Source organism: Eptatretus burgeri, chromosome 5 (genome assembly GCF_056783735.1).
Source record: "Eptatretus burgeri isolate ZD-2024b chromosome 5, Ebu_testis_v1, whole genome shotgun sequence".
In the NCBI taxonomy this organism is placed as follows: Eukaryota; Metazoa; Chordata; class Myxini; order Myxiniformes; family Myxinidae; genus Eptatretus; species Eptatretus burgeri.
Genome location: NC_140965.1, coordinates 12,683,385 through 12,708,050, shown reverse-complemented (window position 1 = coordinate 12,708,050; position 24,666 = coordinate 12,683,385). Strand labels below are relative to the sequence as shown.

The 24,666-nt window shown below is 48.6% G+C and overlaps 1 protein-coding gene and 1 long non-coding RNA gene across 2 annotated transcripts in view; both read left to right on the top strand.

Moving 5' to 3' along the window:
• The window catches only part of LOC147025864 (uncharacterized), a 66,318-nt gene that overhangs the window by 16,119 nt on the left and 25,533 nt on the right, over positions 1 to 24,666 (top strand). The window lies entirely within an intron of this gene.
• The window catches only part of LOC147025865 (uncharacterized), a 57,993-nt gene that overhangs the window by 11,089 nt on the left and 22,238 nt on the right, over positions 1 to 24,666 (top strand). Inside the window, exons 2-4 of the mRNA XM_085880319.1 lie at positions 889 to 2,485; positions 5,135 to 14,238; positions 14,352 to 14,540. Of these exons, the coding sequence (XP_085736445.1) occupies positions 889 to 1,898 (1,010 nt within the window). The 3' untranslated portion in view covers positions 1,899 to 2,485; positions 5,135 to 14,238; positions 14,352 to 14,540. The remainder of the gene's footprint in view (positions 1 to 888; positions 2,486 to 5,134; positions 14,239 to 14,351; positions 14,541 to 24,666) is intronic.

Here is a 24,666-nt window from a genome sequence, read left to right as displayed (position 1 = left end):
GTCAACAGGGCTCCTGCACCCCTCCAAACGGGTTTCGAGCCTACACTCCCACCAACAACAAAACGACTTCCATTTTTCAATTTGACTAACCCACTAACTCAGTCTACACTGACCCCGGGTTCCCTTGGGCGGGAGTCACTCCTCCCCCCAATCACTCATCGCACCATGCATTCCCCATTCGCTCCACTCACACAGACCCGCTGGCCTCACTCACACACCAAGCACATGCTTCCACTTCACTCACCAACTCTTCAACACACACACCACTGAACTCTGCCATCCTTCTATCTGCATCCCCAAACTAACTCGTGCTCCCACGTCGTCCCTTAAACTAGTAGCACGTTCCTTTTAACACTACGTAGCTAAGCTACGTCCCCACTACACATCCAAAGTCTGTCTCTGTCTCCAAAATAATCCCATAAATCAATTTCCCAACCTAAATCTGGCTACAATCCCTCTAACTAATCCATTCCACGGACTCCATGAGGACTTACCCATGCCCCATGAAGTCGGTCTAACTAAGCTAACCCTTCCCCCTAACTAGTTTCCATCCTGTGCCCAGGTAAGGGGGTCTTCCACCCCTTGCCCAGGAATCCTGTGCACCCGAAAGTGAGGCTTGCTTTCTTTTTTTTTTCTTTCATGCGCACCACCAGCGCGGCAACTCGCGCTCGCACCTGCCCGTGACGTCATGCAGGTGCACGTGTTCCTCGTCCCTCCTTGGACGGTACCATCCGGCAGAGATACCCCTCCTGCCGGATTCCAACCCCACGTGCAGCCATGGCGTCACCGTGCGCATAAAAAAAAACACAAGCCCCACGTCTCGAGGGGTTCCCCACGCGAACACATGTGCTTTGCCCGTTGGAGCTTAACACACACGATCGCGTGGAGAACCCGTCCGGTCCAAATCCATTATCCCGCCTAAACTTTGTCCGTCCGCGGGATCGGCAAATCCACCGCGTGCGTTTCCGGACCGGGACTTCACTCTCGCAAGCGAGCACGTGGTGGTCTCGTGCGTTGTACAGTACGGACCTCGTGCTCACTGCTGGGTGAACCCGGCACGGTCCCCGAAACAGCTACAGCCGCGACTCGGCTTTCTTTCCTCCCATGTCGCCGTCGTCGTCTCCATTCAACACACGCACACCTGCGTGTTACGACGCTCACAGTCCACACCATTAAACTCACACCGGGAGACGCGGCTGCGTGCTCCCGCATGCCAACCGACATCTCCCTCACATACCGCTCTCTCACACACACGGTCTCCCTTGCATAACCCATACCACTCACACGTGGTTCTCCATTCACTCGCGCGGGGGCACTCACCCGCGGTGCCTCACTCACACACGCGGGGGCACTCACCCGCGGTGCTTCACTCACACTGGCCGTTTCATCCACACACACGGCCTCACTCACACACGGTGCCTCACCCACACACGCGGGGGCACTCACCCGCGGTGCCTCATCCACACAGGCCGTTCCATCCACACACACGGCCTCACTCACACACGGTGCCTCATTCACACACGGCGTGCTGGGAAGCACGCACTCTGGCACCATCGCCACCACACCACTCACACACGGGGTCGCTTCCACACACGGGGACGCACTCACGCCTTGCACCACACACACCGGGACAACCACACTGGGGATTTGTGTCCCCACAAGGGTCTCCGGGGCCTCTATACCCCCCAAGCTCTCCGTGCACCCGTCCACAGCACTCGTACCCTCAACCTCGCAAAGCACGACCGAACTCACCTGGTCGTGACTCGCCTCAAGGGGGCATACTCCCTCCCCTCGTTCCTGGAGGAGGCCATCCAGGTGCTCGCACTGGGTCTCTACCCAGTCCGCCAGCTCACCCCCATTATCCTCCACTACCTCCGTGTGTGTGTGTGCGTCACTAACCTTGTCCAATTCACCTTCCATCTCCCGTGTCTCTATACATTTATAAGTTTCTGTTGTCCCCTCCTGTCTATTAGTCTCCGCTTCTTTCTGGCGTCTTTCCCTTATCTTTATGTAGGTCAACCTTGCTTTCTCCTTAAGTCGCTCCCGTCCTTCCCTGTTTTTCACTCCTTGCTCTTTCACGATCTCCGCGTACCTCATCCTTGCTTTCCGTATTAATTGTTCTTTTCTCTCCCTCGCAATTACTTTCACCTCGTCTCTTGTCTCCCGAATTACTTTTTCCTTACCCGCCTCCACCGCGGGTCCGACAGCCGTTGCACTCCCTCCCAGCTCGTTCGCTCCCACACGTAGAGTCGCCATTTTAAACTCCCTGCTAACGGCCTTCACGCCCGCCTGCAGGCATCGGCCCATGTTCTGTGTCTCACCCCCGTAGTTCTTTCATTTCTTCCCTCATTTGCTGTGTATTCGCATCCATCGTCGTTTTCACTTCATTTGTATTTGTATCCATCTTTTCGTTCATGTTCGCATTTATCTTCGCTGTCATTTCCGCCAGCATGACGAATAGCTGGGCCATGTCGGGTGCGCTTGGGTGAGTCGTTTCGGCAGGGATCGGGGAAGGGTTTTGGTGGTGAGGGGGAGGGGAGGTGTCATACACCGCGGCCGCTGCCGCACCTATTTCGGGCTCTGGGTTCAGTTGGACGAGTTCATGTTCCTGCACGGGCATTCCATCCTGGGCCATGGATTCTACATTACTACACATATGCATTTCTTATACCCCCGGCTCCCGCTCGCCTTGAGACGCCATCTTGCTTCTCGTGAAGGGTTAATTTCGCTCGCTCGTAATTTGGAGGGAATCGGGGGTCGCTTCTCTCACCCCTGGACCGATTCCCGTGAATTTAGCTGGAGACAGGAGAGCCCGTTTTCCTGTTCTCCGATACCAGTGCCGCGAGGAGGGCGATGGATTTGTATCGCACGACCTGACACCAGTGTTACGGATTCGCGCCCGCCGGCGTGCTGACGGCCACGTAACTCGAATCGCGGCACGTCGCCCACCGGACGGACAATCCAGTCGTGACCCTCTCGGACTAACGCCGGGAACCAGTCACGGGTGGACCTTTCGGTCTCACCGCGATCGAGCCAATCGGCCCCCGCGTGGGATAGGGTTGCTCGCCAAATTCGACCTACCTAAGTACCCACAAGGAGGGTAGACCGGGCGATCGCACCTCGCCGCAGGTCGACTTCGGACACGGGCCACTTAAGCGACCCGTTCCGTACTATCGGGATAACCGAGCGGTGTTATCGTCGGCCTCGACGGTTCGATTAATTATCGGGCGTATTCAGCCCACTACCAACCCTTTACGTGAAGCAAGATGAGGATTCAATGAGAGAAATGACGAAGCGAAGCGGGAAAGCAGTTCAACATAAAGCACATTTATTCGCGATGAACGGAAAGCACACATATACAATTCCACCAAAAGCACATAGAAAAGAAGACAAAAAGCAAATGCGACAATGCAGATCTAATACCGATTACGCGAGCACACGGCAACACTTATACAATTTTACTTCACAGACGGCGCCGACAACACACATTCCCAAAGCAAAAGAAAAGAGAACCACCCTCCAGGATGAGGGGGTAGGCGGGCCTGGGGCCGAGACCGTGTCGGGCCTACCCGTCTGATGATGAGACGCGGAGCGGCGGTGGTGCCTCAACTCCGCGGGCCTCGCGGACAGTGTCTGGTAGGGGGTGGGAAGGGGGCCCCCTTTTGTCGCACTATCTCAGCGCGGGGGGAAACAGGAGGGGGTTGCTGATGCTCGGGGAAAGGAGGGTATAACCCTGTCTCGGGTCCCGCGGCGAGCGTCTCCTCCTCCACCTCGGTCGCGTTGCTGGCCTCTCTGGTGTGGAGCTCCCGGCACCGACGCGAGCACCCCCTCGTCTGCCTTCGCCGCCGCCGCCTCTCCACAGCTCCGTCCTCTTCACTCCGACTCCGCGAACTCCCAACTGCACACTCCTCTTCCTCCGCTTCCAACTGCTTCTTCTTCCCAACTCCACTGACTGCGAAGTCTTAACTAACTTGACTGACGAACGCGGTCGCTTATATAAGCCCCGTGGCTTCGCCTTCGACCCCCTGCCTTCGACCTTTCACCTCGCTCCCCATTGGCCCGAGAAAAAGTGGGCGTGAATGCTTTTTGATCCATGAATTTGCATATAGCGACCGCCCTCCAACGCCCTGGAGGCGGGGCCAAATCGCCCCTCGCTCACCGATTGGACGGAACAAAAGTGGGCGTGAGTCGTTTTTGATCCGTTTTTCTGCGGAAAGTCCGTGGTTTTGTACACGCTGTTCGGCGCGCGCCCTGCACGAGTCCAATACCGGTACCCACAAGCGGCGCAAGAACGGTGGCGATGCGACGGTTGCGAGGTGTGACGGTAAAGGTCGTGGCTGTTGTGATGAAGCGGCGTTGTGGTGGGTGGTTGATGTTGTGATGACTGTTGAGACGTGGTTGGTGGTGGTAATAATGGCGGTTGGTCCAAAATAAAGATAGTAAAAGAAAAACTGCTATCCTGAAGAGTCGCAGCACGCATAAATGACATGTATTCCCACTAGACAACGGGTTTGGGCCTAACTACACATATACTTACCGAGATATCTCACCTAAGGGACCTGAATGGTGGTTTGCGAATTTGGTCAACCACAACAATATGTTTAAAGGCATTTAAATAAATTAATTCTGGTTTTACTGCTGTTTTACCCAGAGTTTTTTTTAACATCATCCTTTCCAATGCATTACATTAGTTCTTTGTGCCTGTTGTTTGTGTCCTTTATAACGTCCTTAAAAACAACAAGTTCCCTGTTTGGAATGATTTTCAATTTTGTTTGACCAACAGGCAGGGAGACGGAGTTAAAAATTATCTCGCTCCTCTCTGTACATGTGCGATCGGGACAAATTCAAAGCCAAAGTCCTGTAAAATGGCAAACTTGTCATCCTGTTCATGTTCCGATTAGTGTTCAAAACACAACATTCAATATAAATTAAGCTGTTTCTCGATCATAAACTGATAAGGCAGCAGACGGACATGAAACAATTACTTGATCTCGCATTTTTCTTCGCGTGCACGGGGTAACAATCTATTAGAATGCCATGTCTGTCATAAAATGAGACGAATCAATTCATAGGACACCTTCGGGTAGTGTCTTCCATTGGCATTGTTGGTGTGTTGTTGTTGTTTTGTATGCAGACTGGGACTGCTGGCTGCATCATTTTCTGGAAGCACGGCTGTGCTGCTGATGCAGTGCCCCTGTTACCAGTAAGCTGGGACTCATTTTGCAGACAAGCCGAGTTGACCCACCTGGTGTTATTTCAACAGCACAACAGGCTAAGGCTTGGACTCAAGACCCTAAGATCGTAAGCCAGCCCCCTTAACCGTGAAGCCAACACCAGGCTTTCTTCCATTAGCCATGTTGAAAGACTCTTTAACTTAAAGAGAAGAACTGGTTGTGACCTCAGAAGACGTTATCAAGCCACTGGAGTGGACATCCCAGAATGTCGACTCCCAATCAAAACTGATACATTAATATGCCCTATTTACACAATCGGTTTCAAACTACCCAAGTACTGCAAACACACTCCCTGGACCTCACAGGATAAGTATCAACACTGTATTGAGGTGTCTACGTGACGCAAGGATCCATGCTCCTCATGCTATTCAGCGTCCAAGACTTGCACCGTGACACATCCAAGCACGCTTGCAGTGCTCAAATCAGCACATCGGATGGATAGGGAGACAATGGGCAAGTGTTATGTTCCGTGATGAATCCAGGTTTCATGAATTCATGCTGCAAGGGTCGACAGAAGATGCAATGAGCGATATGCCCCGGTCTGTGTCCAGGAAGTTGCCAATTTTGGACATGGGAAGTTTCATAATGTGGGGTGGTATTGCTGAAACCATTCGCAAAACAACTCGGTCCATATTCATGGCAATCTAATAGCAAATCGATACATGAATGAGATCTTACAGCAACATGTGTTGCCTACCCTTCTACTACATGGTTCAGGAGAATCATCTGTATGTGTGCCATCCAACAATCTTTATACACAATAATGCTCCGGCTCACAGGACTATTCAAACAAGGAACATTGTTGTGAATGCCAACGTTAACATCATGACACCCTGGCGAATTTAAATTCAATTTTACATCTCTCGGATATTATTGATCGACACGTACAAGCCTTGCCAAGACAACCAAAGACCCTCGACAGGCTGGCACAGGAGCTGATTCTGGCATGGAATTCCATTCCACAGGCTCAGGTTTGACTGCTCATACGGTCATTGCAACGGCTGTGCAAGGCAGTGAGTGTTGCCGGAGGTGGACATCCATAGTGTGGATATTGCTTCTTCCACGTCAGATCTCTATGTGAATACATTCACCACAACGCAGAATTACATGATTAGGTCACAAGGAAATGGACATGTAATTATTCAGCATTTATCTCTGTTAGGGTGTTTGCACCTCATCTGTGTCCAATGATGCCACATAAATAAATCACGATCACAACAATTACGTGTTCAGTTTTTTTTTTTTTAATATTTCTGGTACTCTGCCTGAAGGAAGACTTGGCGCCTCCAAAGCAGTCTCACAGCAAGAACTACAAGAGGCGGGTTGTCATTGCCTTCCCAGCAGTAGTCAGGACAGGGTTTTGGAATTTGTTCAAGGTGCCAGCGATTGTTCGCCTACTCTTTGCAAAGTACACTGCAGAATATTTTAGGTCCGCTAAATAAGGGACATAAAAGGGCACCCAAGTTTAACATCCACCGGAGGGACGGCACACCCTTTTAACGGCTCACCCTGCCTGCGAAACACCAGGATGACAAGTTATACTTGGGCCGAGATTCAAACCCAGGATAGACAGCTGAGACGAGTGTGGTGCCAGCCAAATTGCAATACAACCAGAGTTCAAGACTGGAACATGACATGCCAGAGCTAAGGCTCCACAGACAAGCCTTGAGCATGGAGGTGATAATTTGGAATGAGTGCACCAAATGGTACTTTGATTGCATCAGAAAAAAATAAAAGGAAAAACATATTTAACTAAAAGGGGACTCGATAGAGCGCATACCTCTGCCACGTAATTCCCAATCCACGAGAACATATCAGGCACAATACATTTTTGAAATATCATGCTATATAGCACTATATAGTTTTTGTCCCTCTCTCTCAATGGTGAAGAATCACTTTAAGAATTAAATAATTCTCGTATCCAGATCCGGATTGGGATCTTCACCAAAATCGAATCAATTTGTCCTGGTCACATACCCAACATGTCCACAAAGTTTCCTCCAAATCCGTCCACAACTTTTTGAGATATCATGTTATCTCTCACTTTTGGTCTTATCTCTCAATGGTGAAGAATCACTTAAAAAATTGTAGTGATCGGATTCGGATCTTCCCCAAAATCTAATCAGTTCGTCCTTGTCCCACACCCAACCTGTCCACAAAATTTAATTCAAATCCGTCTACAACTTTTTGAGATATCCTGCACACACACAAACAGACGAACAGATGAAACAAGCAGTCATAAACTGGTACTTACGAAGTCGTCAACTTGACCTCTGACCTTGTCTAATAAAAGCTGTCTCTTGAGAAGGTAGCGACGCAAACCAGAAATTTCTACGATGATTCTGTACCAAACCATCAAAAATCGAATGTTTGACCTCACTGTGACCTTGACCTTTGACCGATTTTGACCAAAATCTCATCAGCGCTAGCCATCACCCTCCTCAATCACGTGGTGTAATTTGATATTGGTAGCTCCTTCCGTTCTCGAGTTATCGTGCCTACAAACAAACAAACAAATACACACAAACACACACACACACACAAACACACAAACATAACGGAAGTCATCAATATACTTACGAAATCTTTAGATTTCGTAAGTAAAAATCACTCATCGAGTGACAACTTGGTGAAACGGAACGGCACTCGGTAGAACACATACTTCCGCCAGGCTGAATAGTTTACACCATGACATGAAATGGTCTCCCTGGAAAGGTCATGGCAGCAGAAACAGTTTGTACAAGGTGATTGTAACTGAGTCCCTATTTTAAATATTAAAATTTCATGTTGTTAATGTGAATAAAATACCAAAATATGTTGCTTTTTGGGGTTTTTTTCCTCCTGAAAGGCCATTTATTGCTGTTTTAATTTAATGTGTTGGCATCACATTTCAGCACAAGCTCCTGCATTCTCAGCACATTTATTTTCCAATCGTTCGACAACATTTTCCACCGAATGCCTCCTAAACTCCTCTGGCAAATCAGCAAAAACATCGCGGCTAGAACTTTCTAATTCATCCACATTGGCAGGTTTGCTGACGTGCACCTTTTCGTAAACCAATCCCCACAACAAAAAAACAAGCAGTCATAGACTGGTACTTAAGAAATCGTCAACTTGACCTCTGACCTTGTCTAATAAAAGCTGTCTCTAGAGAAGGTAGCGACGCAAACCAGAAGTTTCTACGATGATTCTGTACCAAACCATCAAAAATCGTAAAGTCGACCGAAGCAAAAATCTCCATTTTTCCACGCAATTATTTAATATTATTTTATCAAAGTCACAAAACCTGAATATTCGGCCATCCACCAACAATCTTTCCATAATCCGACGGCTTAGCGAGTCAGGCATGCGACGATAACCTTTATTGGGATAAAAATGACTTTTAAACACCATCTTTATCGAAAACACCGTCAGCGCGCACACGGAAAACCATTACGTGACTCAACGCCGCCTCTGCTCGAGCGCACTGCACCACGTAACGAGCCGTGACGCGGCAAGTGAAATATTTTTCATACAATCTTAAAACGTCTCCAAAACATCAGATTTTTTACTAGAATTTCGACAACCGAGTTTTAAGCGTCCTAAGCGATCGAAAAACCGAAGACAAAATTAAAATTGAAGTTGAAACGAACTCGTAACGTCGAGCGAAGCAAAAATACTCCATTTCTCCACATGAATTTACGGAATTATGTTTGACCTCACTGTGACCTTGACCTTTGACTGATTTTGACCAAAATCTAATCAGCACTAGCCATCACCCTCCTGAATCACATGGTGTAATTTGACATTGGTAGCTTCTTCCGTTCTCAAGTTATCGTGCCTACAAACAAACAAACACACAAACAAACAAATGAATCACTCATGGAGTGAGGAAGTTGTCGAAGTTGTTTGAAAATTTATTATAACTTCATTGCAGTCACACGGATACAGCACAAGAAACAGCATTTACAGTTCAGTCAGTTGCCATCATGAACAACATTCGAATGTGGAATGTGATGTCAATGGTTTAAGTCAAAAACTCCATCATCACCTCCACCTCCTCCGCATAAAAACAAGCAAAATTCTTACTGAAAACGGAAAATTGACACACCTGCGTGATGGTAACGTTATAATGGATTGGTACGATGTGGAGGGCCTTTCATTGTTAATAAAACTGGCCTGCACTGCAAAATAATACATCACGTTTGCAGAATAGTGCCATTGGCGCCTGAGCACGATAGACAAATTTTCGGTGTCAGGCGAACTATTGAACCGGAACAGTCACAACGAAGGCCTGGATATCTCATGAAAGAGTAATATCTGAACTACATGCTCACCTAGTTTGAGCCACATATCACAAAAATTGATGGAGATACCTGCTTTCAAAAATGGCCAAATTATGACACATTTTTGCTGATGGGATCCAGAATACAAACCGGAAGTTGATCAAATTACGTCAGCTAATGGCCAATCGTATGTTTTACATTCCCTAAAAGTTTGAGCGAAAAATATAAAACTTTCGAATTTTAAGAATTTTTTTGTCATGTAAATGGGCTTTTCAATGCAAATTTCAAACATTTTGTGACGTCACAATCTGGATCCGATCCGGTTGAAACATGGCAGGGTGAAAGATATTATGACCCTACATAAGCACATTAAATATCTAAGCAATTGAACAAGAAATGGCGGAGAAATTATTTTTTTGAAATTTCGTCCCATGTAAATGATTGGGATTTTTTGAAACTTTGTGAATTTTTCGTGACGTCATCATTTGATCCAGGTTCACCCAAATTTATAGGTTCAGTCCTTGGGTGATTATCTTTCATGTCAAAATGTTCCGTGGACATATACACAAGGACCGCTGAGAAAATCGATGCACAGACAGACAAACACACACACAAACTCTTAACTGTACAAAGTGACAGAAGTTGTCTTCGACAACTTAACAAACAGAAACGGAAGGCATCAATATACTTATGAAATCTTTAGATTTCGTAAGTAACAAACAGAAACGGAAGTCATCAATATACTTATGAAATCTTTAGATTTCGTAAGTAACAAACAGAAACGGAAGTCATCAATATACTTACAAAATCTTTAGATTTTGTAAGTAACAAACACACAAGCAAGCAGTCATAGACTGGTACTTACGAAATCGTCAACTTGACCTCTGACCTTGTCTAATAAAATCTGTCTCGAGAGAAGGTAGCGACGCAAACCAGAAGTTTCTACGATGATTCTGTACCAAACCATCAAAAATCGAATGTTTTGGATGTTTGACCTCACTGTGACCTTGACCTTTGACCGATTTTGACCAAAATCCAATCAGCGCTAGCTATCACCCTCCTGAATCACGTGGTGTAATTTGACATTGGTGGCTTCTTCCGTTCTCGAGTTATCTGTACCAAACCATCAAAAATCGAATATTTGACCTCACTGTGACCTTGACCTTTGACCGATTTTGACCAAAATCTAATCAGCACTAGCCATCACCCTCCTGAATCATGTGGTGTAATTTGACATTGGTAGCTTCTTCTGTTCTCGAGTTATCGTGCCTACAAACAAACAAACAAACAAACAAACATACAAGCAGTCATAAACTGGTACTGACGAAATCGTCAACTTGACCTCTGACCTTGTCTAATAAAAGCTGTCTTGAGAGAAGGTAGCGACGCAAACCAGAAGTTTCTACGATGATTCTGTACCAAACCATCAAAAATCGAATGTTTTGGATGTTTGACCTCACTGTGACCTTGACCTTTGACCGATTTTGACCAAAATCTAATCAGCGCAAGCCATCACCCTCCTGAATCAAGTGGTGTAATTTGACATTGGTAGCTTCTTCCGTTCTCGAGTTATCTGTACCAAACCATCAAAAATCGAATATTTGACCGCACTGTGACTTTGACCTTTGACGTATTTTGACCAAAATCCAATCAGCACTAGCCATCATCCTCCTGAATCACGTGGTGTAATTTGACATTGGTAGCTTTTCCGTTCTCAAGTTATCATGCCTACAAACAAACAAACAAACAAACAAACAGAAACAGAAGTCATCAATATACTTTCAAAATCTTTAGATTTCGTAAGTAACAAACAAACATAAACGGAAGTCATCAATATACTTATGAAATCTTTAGATTTGGTAAGTAAAAAAATCTCACAGGGTTAAATTATAACTCCTGGATGGTCACTGAATCGGACCTCGTCACCCGACCCATCAATGTGGAGAGTGTGTATCGAAGCAATTACGAACTTCAATCGAGAAGTGCGGAGGGACACCATCTCGCATAAGAAAAAAAACTTTCACCTGTGTTGTCCCATTGCTGAATTTTTAGAAAAAGAAAATTTTGAAGCATTTCCAAGTATCTCAGTCCATTCATTGTGTCGCGGACGAGGTAAGTTTGAATGAGTCGGGTTGAAGTCATTCCGCACCAAACAAGCCATTTTCACCAACTCTGGCTGCGTTTGACTATCGCAGCAGTATTGGTGGTTATGCCTGTTGACAAAATCACCAACATGGAAACACAGCCTCATCGGACCAGATAATGTTATGCAACACACCTGGACAGTCATCAATGCACTGAAGAAAATGTTCTGAAAACTCCATTGTCTTGTCACAATCATCTGGAAACAACTGCTGAACATGATGAGGTGTGTATGGCTTTCATCTTAAATCCTCCAAAATTGCACGATCACTTATTCCACTCTCCCCCACTGCTCGTCTGATCGACTTATTTGGGCTCCCTGTGAACGTGTCTCGTACACGTCAATGTTATCTCGCCGTGGTACCAGCATACGTCCTTGACTGAACCAGTTGGTTTTGAGCTTTTGCTGATTGTTTTAAATAGTTTTTGTATCCAAAGTGACCTGTCTTCCCATTTCTTGCCACCAACATTTTTGAACTGCAAGGAAAAATAATATTGAGAGCGATCCAAAATTAAGTCTATTTTCAATACTGAAATACTCTGTTGTTATTATTATTATTATTATTATTATTATTATTATTATTAGAGGTTGGGCGTTGTTATTATTTGTTTGAAAGTTTGTTTATTGTCATTAATATTGTTTCCTCTTTGTTTTTGGATTCATCCATTATAGCTGAGAGATTAACTGTTGCTCTAAGTGTGTGAATTGCTGCTTTGGCAAAATGAGGTTTGGCAGTCTGTCATTGCAGTTCAACGATGATGGTGGATGGGTGGCCAAGAATTCACATTTCATTGGCACCTCCATCCAATAGCAAGTAGGGTTCAATGGTCTTTCACCTTGTACAAGTGTTTTCATTTTTGCTTGTGGGTTATGTGGCTTTCCAAACCACCTCGAGCTGTTATTGAGCATGATTCCCTGACTTATTGTGAGATGTTCTCATTAAATTATCTGAGCTGGCAGGAAAGCTTTGAGGTATGCACACTCACCTATGAGCTGTTTAGCCTGGGTATGAATCTCGACCCGGCTATAAACTCTTATCCTGGTGTTTCGCAGGAAGGGAGAGGTATCGTTATGTATGCCGTCCCTCGAATGGATGTTAAACTGGGTTTCTTGCCTGCCAGCATTAGTCGGTGGACACCAAGATCCCACCATGTCTTACAAAAAGAGGAGGTGAGCTATCGCTGGCACCCTGGCTAAATTACAAATTCCTGCTCCAACCTACCTGTGATGTGGCATTGCATCAGCGCCACAGCTATACCCCCAGCAAATGATGCGACCTGTATTCACGTGCTACATAGGAAAGAAGAAGAACCATAATTAGTGCTTCCAGGATCATTTATTTATCTTAGGTCATCAACTCCCCTCTATTCCTATATATATTTCCTCTATTAATGTTCTCATTTCACCAATTGTTTATTTTACTGATATCCCAACCCAATCATCGAACAATCTCATATGTGTGATGTCAGCTAGCTTAAAGCACTGGGTCAAACTGACCAATCAGGAGTGAGCCGATCAGCGAAGCTCCACTGAATGGTGACCATGACTTCTTGTCGTCAGAGGGGTTTTGAACCACGGTCCATGACTGAAGTGACAGTTGATTCTTAGACCCTTGAGCATCAAGGTGCTGAGAGTCGAGTCGAGCGAGATCTGTTGTGAAAAACTGAGACTGAGATGCAAGATGCCATGCACTGGAGCAGCACCCACAGGTCCTGTATGCCTTGCCATTGAGTTTTACGCATCGGGCTCAGAGTGACCCTCAAGCGGTTTCCAATGTATGGGGGAAACTACAAACTGCAAACCCCACCGTGGAACAAGACTACATTGGTCGCCAACACAATGCCTCATCTCACCTCTCCCCTCCCCCCTTCCCCTCCATCCTTCCAATCTTCTTTAATAGAAGTATGTTCATGTGTTGCAATCGAATCAAGTGAATGCCGGATGCAATTTTGAGTTTTTACCCCTTTCATCGCAAATTCAAAACGACAACTGCACTCGACAGAGTGCATACCCCCCGCCAGGAATCCACTGATAGGCCGGATCTGCATCCAGACCTGAACTCGTATCTAAATCGGCTTGTTCTTGTCACCTCCCCAACCATGCACCTACTTTTGTCCAAATCCGTGCACAACTTTTTGAATTATCATGCTTAATGTCATTTTTGGCGCTATCTCTCAATGGTGAAGAATCACTTACGATATTAAAATAACAATTCTCGTATCCGGATCTACATCAAAATTAAATCAATTCGTCCTTGTCACACAATTAAATCAATTCGTCCTTGTCCACCAAATTTTGTCCGAATCCGTCCACAATTTTTTGAGATATCCTGCTCACAGACAAACGGACAGGGGTGAAAACACAACCTTCGTCCACCATCGATGGTGGAGGTAGTAACACACATTTTTAGAATTTTAACTCGAGTCGCTAAATGTGAAAATTGTCAATGAAACTCTCCCCCAAAAACACATTATTTTATCCTTGCTAATTTGAATTTTTGGAACAGCATTGATTATAAAAAATGCAGTAAACATCCCTTTCTGTGTCGTATTTACAGATTTAACCACTTGATATGGCAAAAATGGCACGCATAAAGGTATTGCAACCATTTAAATCAAATTGTCATCTTCATGTCTTCAAGGTCCAAGTTTCAAGCAATTGCAGTTTTTATAGTTTTAAAAAGTATGCTCACCCTTTCTATCATTACAGGGATTTTAATGTAATTACAAAACATGGAAGCTCAGAAGACAGCGGCCCCATTGGTGCATGAGCAATGCATTGTATGTCAAGAGAACAACAACCAAACGCTTGTGAGACCAAGCTGCAAAGAGTGTATGGATTAAAGACAATCGATGACATCTGACGAGTTCGACTAAAGTTGGAGAATGACGACTTTTGGTGAGTAACTGAAACGTTTACTCATGTTTTCTCCCAGAGCTCACCTCCATTAATTTCTTGGCACAAGGGATGCCATTCCTCTTGCAATATCAAAGGGCAAATAGAGAGACTGAAGAAACTTGATAGCAAGACACAGCTACTCTAATCTCCTTCCTTAACAGCAGAATCTGCTTTACTCAGCACCCAGCAACTGTATTTATGGAGCCATACACATCCTGTAAACTGGAATAGTTGCATTTTTTGTTCGCAAGAAACAAAGGAAAAGATGTCATACAGAAAATTCAAGTCGGTCAGGTGATACCTGAGGCTTCCAAGTGTGATCAAACAATGAGAGTATGCCTCGCATATGTCAACGATCTATGTGCTGATGATGGTAAACCATCACCTTAGCTGCAATGTGAAATTCAAACGCAGAATGGAAAAGACAAAAGAGACTGCAAGTGATACCTTGACAACACGATCAACTACGCACAGAGTCGTGCACTCCACTGGTGCCTTCCAAATTTTCACCAAAACATATTGGGCTTGGAAGTACCCTTCATCAGGCCACTTGCTCAAAGCAATTAGTACAGCTGTTCCACCAGGCTGGTTACATGATAAGCCATCGAGACATTTTCAGCATTGATGCATCTCCACTTGCTCCTCGTGTGTCCTCACTGTTTTGTGAAGAACAATGTTCCCAGGTGATCCATCGATGAAAACATCTCCCTTGTTAGGGATTTGATTGAATTCTGCGAGGAAAACCCTGAAGAATTGGGACTTGTTCTTTATTAGGAGAAAGCTTTTAATCGTGTTGATCATCTGTATCTTTTTTTGACTGCCTGAATGGTTTGGATTTGGCTTTTTCAATCTTATGTTGTTACTTTATGATAATATTTCCAGTTTGCTTATGATTAAGAATTAACTTGTTGCACTTTTTGTGCTTAAAGGGAATTCGACAAGTTCCCCTCTCTCTGGGATACTGCTTTCTTTTTCTTTTTTCTTTTTCTTCCTCTTCACTCTCTCACTCTCTCTCCATCAAACCCTTGCTGATTTATTTGTGAGCAAGACTTACTGGGTTTGGCTCTTCTTTATCTGCAGCATACAATCAAGATGTTAGCTTATGCTGATGATATCTGTTTGGCAGGACCTGAGGATAACAAGTGCTGCACACTCCTCCCCAAAACAGATGTTATCAATAAAAACCCTTGTTTTGCATTTCCTATCTCAATGGCACACCTCCTGACAGGTACTTTTCATTCAGCAATTTGTTGACAGAGGCATTGAATCTGTGGGAGATCTTCAGAATCCAAGTGACATTTGCCTTGGGGCCAATGCCCTGGCATATCGAGTGGGCATCCGATCATGAAGGACGGCACAAGTACATTGCAGTGTACTTCACACCTATGCACAGCATGGACCTGTTTGGGAAAAAAAATCAAGTCGGGACAGATTTATCTGTTTTTATCTTTGCTGAATTCACTTAATTTTTTTTTCTCTGACAAACTTGTCTCAATGTACCCTGTTTAGTGTAGGTTTAAATGTCCCGACAAGTTTTCCGAAGCAGAAGGATCTCGATCTGGACTGGAGTAAGTTTATTTTACAATGGCAATCAGCCCAGAAAAAGGTGCGATGGAGACACCTGCTGCCCCTGTGGATTCTTCATATATATAATATATTTCTATACATATATATATATATATATATATATATATATTGTTGCGGATTCGCGCCCGCCGGCGTGCGAGCGGTCACGTAACTCGAATCACGGCACGTCGCCCACCGGACGGACAATCCCGTCGTGACCCTCTCGGACTAACGCCGGGAACTAGTCACGGGTGGGCCTTTCGGCCTCACCACGATCGTGCCAATCGGCCCCCCGCGTGGGATAGGGTTGCTCGCCAAATTCGACCTACCTAAGTACCCACACGGAGGGTAGACCGGGCGATCGCACCTCGCCGCAGGTCGACTTCGGACACGGGCCACTTTAAGCGACCCGTTCCGTACTATCGGGATAACCGAGCGGTGTTATCGTCAACCTCGACGGTTCGATTAATTATTGGGCGTATTTAGCCCACGACCAACCCTTTACGTGAAGTAAGATGGAGATTCAATAAAAGAAAAGAAGCGAAACGGGAAAAACAGTTCAACATAAAGCACATTTATTCCGCGGCAAACGGAAAGCACACATATACAATTATACACCAAAAGCAAATGTAAAAGTAGAAGAAACACAACAATTCTGCACAAAAAGGAAATGCAACAATGCAGATCTACTACCGACTACCGAGCACACGGCAACACTTATACAGTTTTACTTCACAGACGGCGCCGACAACACATATACTCAAAGCAAAAGAAAAAGGGACCACCCTCAACGATGAGGGGGCAGACGGGCCTGGGGCCGAGACCGCGTCGAGCCTACCCGTCTGGTGATGAGCCGCAAGATGGCGGCGGTGCCCCGACTCCGCGGGCCTCGCTGGCACTGCCTGGAATGGGGTGGGAACGGGGCCCCCTTCTCACACTATCTCAGCGCGGGGGGGGGGGAAACAGGAGGGGATTGTTGATGCTCGGGGGAATGAGGATATCTCGCTGACTTGGGTCCCGTGACGAGCGACTCCACCGCGACCTCGGTCGCGTTACCGGCCTCCCCTCTCCGCAGCTCCCCGACTCTGACACGAGCGCCGACCTCCACAAAGATCCTTGGCTTCTCCAGCCTCCCCGGACCCCGACAGACACTCTCTCGACTGCCTTCGCCGCCGCCACAACTCTCCAACTCACCACTCTTCTCAACTCCGTCAAACTGCTTACTCGATTCAGAAACTCAACTCTTAATTCGCCCCGCGCTCGGTGCTTTATAGTCCGACAGGAGAAATCATATGCAGATTTTTGGATCAGGAATCGCTCGGTGGCGGAGCCACGCTCCCCATTGGACAGAGGAAAAGTGGGCGTGAATGATTCTTGATCCACGAATCTGCATATAGCGATTATACTCCGACGCACCTGGAGGCGGGGCCAAATTGCCCCACGCTCGCTGATAGGACGGAACAGAAGTGGGCGTGAATCGTTTTTGATCCGATTTCTCGGAAAGGCTGATGTTTTTGCACCCGCTGCTCGGTGCGCGCCCTGTACGAGTCCAGGATCGGTGCCCACAAGCGGCGCGGGAATGGCGGCGATGCGATGGTTGCGAGAGCGAGATGTGACGGCAAGGGTCGTGGCTGTTGTTGTGAAGCGGCGTTGCGGTTGGTGGTTGTTGTGTGATGGCTGTTGAGACGTGGTTGGTGGTGGTTGTGGTGGTAGTAATGGCGGCTGGTCCAAAATAAAGATAGTAAAAGAAAAACGGCTATCTAAAAGGGTCGCAGCCCGAATGAATGACATTTATTCCCTCGAAACAACGGGTTTGGACTAACTACACATATACTTACAGAGATATCTCACCTAAGGGACCTGAATGGTGGTTTCCGAATTTCGTCAACCACAACACTATATACTGTATGTATATATATTATATATATATATATATATATATACATATACATATACACTGTATGTATATGTATGTATGTATATATATATATATATATATATATATATATATATATATATATATATATATATATATATATATATATATTGTTGCGGTTTTCGCGCCCGCCGGCGTGCGAACGGCCACGTAACTCGAATCGCGGCACGTCGCCCACCGGACGGACAATCCAGTCGTGACCCTCTCGGACTAACGCCGGGAACCAGCCACGGGTGGACCTTTCGGTCTCACCGCGATCGAGCCAATCAGCCCCCGCGTGGGATAGGGTTGCTCGCCAAATTCGACCTACCTAAGTACCCACGCGGAGGGTAGACCGGGCGATCGCACCTCGCCGCAGGTCGACTTCGGACACGGGCCATAGCGACCCGTTCCGTACTATCAGAATAACCGAGCGGTGTTATCGTCGACCTCGACGGTTCGATTAATTATCGGGCGTACTCAGCCCACTACCAACCCCTTTACGTGAAGCAAGATGGGGATTCAATGGGGGAAAAGACGAAGCGAAGCGGGAGAACAGTTCAACAATAAAGCACATTTATTCGCGACGAACGGAAAGCACACAAATACAATTCCACCAAATGCACACAAAAAAAGAAAACACAATTCCATTTACACAAAAAGCAAACATAAAAGTGAAAACACAGTGCAGAGCTAATACCGACTACCGAGCACACGGCAACACTTATACAATTCTACTTCACAGACGGCGCCGACAACACATACCCAAAACCAAGGAAAAGAAATCCCCCAAGAATGAGGTAGGCCTGAGGCCGAGACCGGGTCGGGCCTACCCGTCTGGTGATGAGACGCGGAGCGGCGATGGCCCCGCAACCCGCGGGCCTCGTGGACAGTGCCTGGCAGGGGGTGGGAACGGGGCCCCCTTGGTCGCACTATCTCAGCGCGGGGGGGGAAACAGGAGGGGGTTGCTGATGCTCGGGGTATAGAGGATCTTTATTATCCCTGGTGTGCGTCTCCACCTCGGCCAGGTCGCGCTGCCGGCCTCCCTCGGGCGTGCAGCTCCTGGCACCGACGCGAGCACCCCCTCGTCCGACTCTCTTCAGCTTCTCCAGCCACTGCAGGCTTCGGGCTCCAGTCTTCCACACTCGTCCCCTCCGTTCCGACTCCTTCTCGTTCTCGTTTGCGACCCCCTCCGTTCTCGTTCCCGACTCCTTCTCGTTCTCGTTTGCGACTCTCTCTCGTTCTCGTTTGCGACTCTCTTCTGACTGACGAACACCGTCCTTTTATCCCCCCGTAACTTCGCCTTTGACCCCCTCCCTTTGACCTTTCACCTCGCTCCCCATTGGCCCGAGAAAAAGTGGGCGTGAAGGCTTTTTGATCCACAAATTTGCATATATCGATCGTTCTGGAGGCGGGGCCAAATCGCCCCTCGCTCACCGATTGGACGGCAAAAAGTGGGCGTGTGTCGTTTTTGATCCGTTTTTGAAGCAGAAAATCCGTGATTTTGTACACGCTGTTCGACGCGCGTTCTGCATGAGTCCAACACCGGTACCCACAGCGGGGCAAGAACGGTGGCGATGCTACGGTGGCGAGGTGACGGGAAGGTCGTGGCGGTTGTGGTGAAGCGGTGGTTGTGGTTGGTGGTTGATGTTGTGGTTGTGATCATGGCGGTTGGTCCAAAATAAAGATAGTGAAAGAAAAACGGCTATCCTGAAGAGTCGCAGCTCGCATAAATGACATGTATTCCCACTAGACAACGGGTTCGGGCCTAACTACACATGTACTTACCGAGATACCTCACCTAAGGGACCTGAATGGTGGTTTGCGAATCTGGTAACCACAACACTACCCCCTTCCTTTACAGACTCGTCCCGAGTCGTCAAATTTTTCGTGTGCCATCATGTGTAGTTTTCCCCTAGTACATTTTACCTACGGATCCCTGAGTGCGACATTCATGGTATTCGTGTCCCCAAAATAAATAACCTGAGGGCTGCGTAACTACCTAAACAAACTCACTCACACGGACGACTTAAATAAAATTGCCGGCGCTAAGACAGACATGCCGGGGGGCGCACTCATATTTACAGTACATCTTAACCTTAACTTACAAATCTTACACTAAACCATGGCCCAGGATCATTGAACTCTGCAAAAGAAAGCAGTTAGCAGGGAGCCAGGCTGCCCGCATGCAGTCTCTGGCTCAAACAATGCAGGTGACAGGCACGTGGCTGGCTGCTCACACGCAGTCCAAGGCCTTCCCTTTTGAACTGAACGCAGTGAACCACAACGGTGCATGGGCCGCACAACGCAGTCTCCGTGCCAGCTCAAGTGGCACACGCAATGAGCACAACGAATGGATGCATGAACACAAACACGGTGCACGGGCCGCCACTGCAGGCCCGTGTTGTAGCTGCCAACAGGGCAGTTCTCGCAGCTTGCAAACTGTTGCCTTGATCCTGGCGCACATGGCAATGAACAGGGGGGGCAAAGCAAAAATTGAACGGGGCTGGTGAACGTGGGCAGTGGGCATGGCATGGCAAAGGCAGCAGGCAAACACAGCCCGCAGAAGAAGGCCGTTGCAGGCAAACACAGCCGGCAGATGAACTGGCCGGCACAGGCCTTGAAGAAAACACGGCCAGCCGATGGCACAGGCCTTGCAGCAAAACAACAGCTGCCGATGAAGTTGGCCGGCCTCCGCCTTGAAGCAAAACATGGCCAGCCGATGAAGTTGGCCAGCCTTTGCCGTTCAATGGAGGTTGGTGGAGGGAGTGCGGTGGTGCTGGCCACTTGGAAGGCGGGCTCGGACCTACCTACCTGTCTCCCTCCCAACTATCGCCTTTGCCTGTCACTGTACATACCCACTCCCTTAATTTGTCAAACCCCAATTTAGCCCCAACTTATTTTTTTGTTGTTTTTATTTTTACTTCCCCACTATAAATCGTCCCCTAACCCCCTTTATCGTCCTTGTTCGGCTAACCTATCCTGTCACCTAGCCTACTCCCAACCCCTACGTTCCCTTCCCGGAGGGGAATAAGGGAGAGCTAACGTCCTGTGTCGAGGCCCAACGAAGCCTCAGAATGGCCTCCCCAGAGTTCGGCGATCTTAACACCAAGTGGGTCCAGCGGCCCACAACGACAGCGAGGGGATGGATGGTGCGGAGGGGTACACTCCTAATCTACCCTAACCATTTAACTGTTAAACTACCCCGGGGCTTTCAACAAGCGCCTCTCGCTTAAACTATTGGTTCTAACAACCCAGATTCCCGTCGCCTGTGTTGGTGTCCTCACAATTTCGGGCCTCGCCCCCCCAATTTTCTCTCCGTGCCCTCACACGGTCTCCTGGCTGGGACACGTGGCTCCCTTTGGCAGGCACGACCCTCTGCCGAATCTCCCGCTATGGCACCCCCGGGCACTACACTGCCTCCGAGCCTACCAGCTCCCTAACACCGGGGAGTGCCCCCCATGGCACCTCCCCTGAAACGCACACGTGGCAGGCCGGCCTCCCGGGCCCCTTTCCGAGGGTCACCCGTGCCCACAACACTGCCCACGCGGCTAATGGCGCCCCGGGCCCCCGCACCAAGCAGGCGCACCCGTGCCCACTACTCTATCCCGGCCCCCCATGGGCCCATGGCCTACCGCGGCCGACTAGCCTGGTGCCCGGGGTACCCACTCAGCGATACTCACCTTTCGCAGCCACGCTCCCAAGCCCGTCAACAGGGCTCCTGCACCCCTCCAAATGGGTCTCGAGCCTACTTTCCCACCAACAACAAAACGACCTCCATTTTTGTTAATTTGACTAACCCCCGAACTCACTTTACTCTGACCCCGGGGTCCCTTGGGCGGGAGTCACTCCTCCCCCCAATCACTCATCGCACCATGCATTCCCCATTCGCTCCATACACACAGACCCACTGGCCTCACTCACTCACCAAGCACATGCTTCCACTTCACTCACCAACTCTTCAACACACACACCACTGAACTCTGCCATCCTTCTAGCTACATCCCCTAACTAACTCGTGCTCCCACGTCGTCCCTTAAACTACAGCACGTTCCATTTAACCTACGTAGCTAAGCTACGTCCCCACTACACATCCACAAGTCTGTCACGGTCTTCTAAATCAAAAAAAATTCATTTTATTTCCCAACCTAAATCTGGCTACAATCCCTCTAACTAATCCATTCCACGGACTCCATGAGGACTTACCCCTGCCCCATGAAGTCGGTCTAACTAAGCTAACCCTTCCCCCTAACTAGTTTCCATCCTGTGCCCAGGGTAAGGGGGTCTTTCACCCCTTGCCCAGGAATCCTTTGCACCCGAAAGTGAGGCTTGGCTTTCTTTTTTTTTTTTTTCCCATGCGCAGCACCTGCGCGGCAACTCGCGCTCTTTGCACCTTGCAACTGCCCGTGACGTCATGCAGCTGCACGTGTTCCTCGTCCCTCCTTGGACGGGACCATCCGGCAGAGATACCCCTCCTGCCGGATTCCAACCCCACGTGCAGCCATGACGTCACCGTGCGCATATATAAAAAAAAACACAAGCCACACGTCTCGAGGGGTTCCCCACGCGAACACATGTGCTTTGCCCGTTGGAGCTTAACACACACGATCGCGTGGAGAACCCGTCCGGTCCAAATCCGTTTACCTGCCTAAACTTTGTCCGTCCGCGGGATCGGCAAATCCACCGCGTGCGTTTCCGGACCGGGACTTCACTCTCGCAAGCGAGCACGTGGTGGTCTCGTGCGTTGCACAGCACGAACCGCGTGCTCACTGCTGGGCGAACCCGGCACGGTCCTCGAAACAACCACAGCCGCTACTCGGCTTTCTTTCTTCTCATGTCGCTGTCTCCGTCTCCATTCCACACACGCACACCTGCGTGTCACGACGCACACAGTCCACTCCATCACATTCACACCGGGAGATGCGGCTGCGTGCTCCCGCATGCCAACCGACATCTCCCTCTCATACCGCTCTCTCACACACACGGTCTCCCTGGCACACAGCGACCTTGCACACGGCCGTTCACTCACGCGTGCGGGGGCACTCACCCGCGGTGCCTCACTCGCACTCCGTGCCTCATCCACACACGCGGGGGCACTCACCCGCGGTACCTCACTCATACACACGGCGACACTCAAACACGCGGTCTCTTCCACACACCGTGCCCCACTCATACACGCGGGGCACTCAACCGCGGTGCCTCATCCACACACGCGGGGGCACTCAACCGCGGTGTCTCATCCATACACCGTGTGCTGGGAAGCACGTACACCGGCACAATCGCCACCACACCACTCACACGTGGTGCCTCACTCATACTGGCCGTTTCACTCACACACACGGCCTCACTCACACACGGTGCCTCACCCACGCACGGCGTGCTGGGAAGCACGTACTCTGGCTCCATCGCCACCACACCACTCACACACGGGGTCGCTTCCACACACGGGGACGCACTCACACCTTGCACCACACACACAGGGACAACCACACTGGGGATTTGTGTCCCCACAAGGGTCTCCGGGGCCTCTATACCCCCCAAGCTCTCCGTGCACCCGTCCACAGCACTCCTCCCCTCAACCTCGCAAAACGCGACCGAACTCACCTGGTCGTGACTCGCCTCAAGGGGGCAGACTCCCTCCCCTCGTTCCTGGAGGAGGCCATCCAGGTGCTCGCACTGGGTCTCTACACGCTCCGCGAGCTCACCCCCATTGTCCTCCACTACCTCCGTGTGTGTGTGCGCGTCACTTACCCCGTCTTCATCGTGTTTATTGGTCTCTGCTTCTTTCTGGCGTCTTTCCCTTATCTTTATGTAGGTCAACCTTGCTTTCTCTTTAAGTCGCTCCCGTCCTTCCCTGTTTTTCACTCCTTGCTCTTTCACGATCTCCGCGTACCTCATCCTTGCTCTCCGTATTAATTGTTCTTTTCTCTCCCTCGCAATTACTTTCACCTCGTCTCTTGTCTCCCGAATTACTTTTGACTTACCCGCCTCCACCACGGGCCTGTCAGCCGTTGCACCCCCTTCCAGCTCGTTTGTTCCGACACGTGGAGTCGCCATTTTAAGTTCCCTGCTCACGGCCTTCATGCCCGCCTGCAGGCCTCGGCCCATGTTCTGCGTCTCACCCCGCAGCTTTTTCGTTTCTTCCCTCATTTGCTGTGTATTCGCATCCAACTTTTCGTTCATTTTTTCTATTCCGGCATTCCAGTAATCCAGTTTGTCCTTTATGCTCTGCGCGAGTTCCATAATCTGCCGCATTGTCACCTGCCCTGGCCACTCCCACTGACTACATTTAGTGGTGGAGTTATAATAAAAAAACCGACCAGATGAACGGCATCGATGCCTTTCCCAACCTTCTGGTACGGGTTTCTCTTGCACGGTGATCTCGTCCTGAGCCATGGATTCTACATTACTATTACACATACCTAATCCACCCGGCACCCGCTCGCCTTGAGACGCCATCTTGCTTCTCGTGAAGGGTTAATTTAACTCGCTCGTAATTTGGAGGGAATCGGGGGTCGCTTCTCTCACCCCTGGACCGATTCCCGTGAATTTCGCTGGAGACAGGAGAGCCTGTTGTCCCGCTCTCCAATACCAGTGCCGCGAGGAGGGCGATGAATTTGTATCGCACGACCTGACACCAGTGTT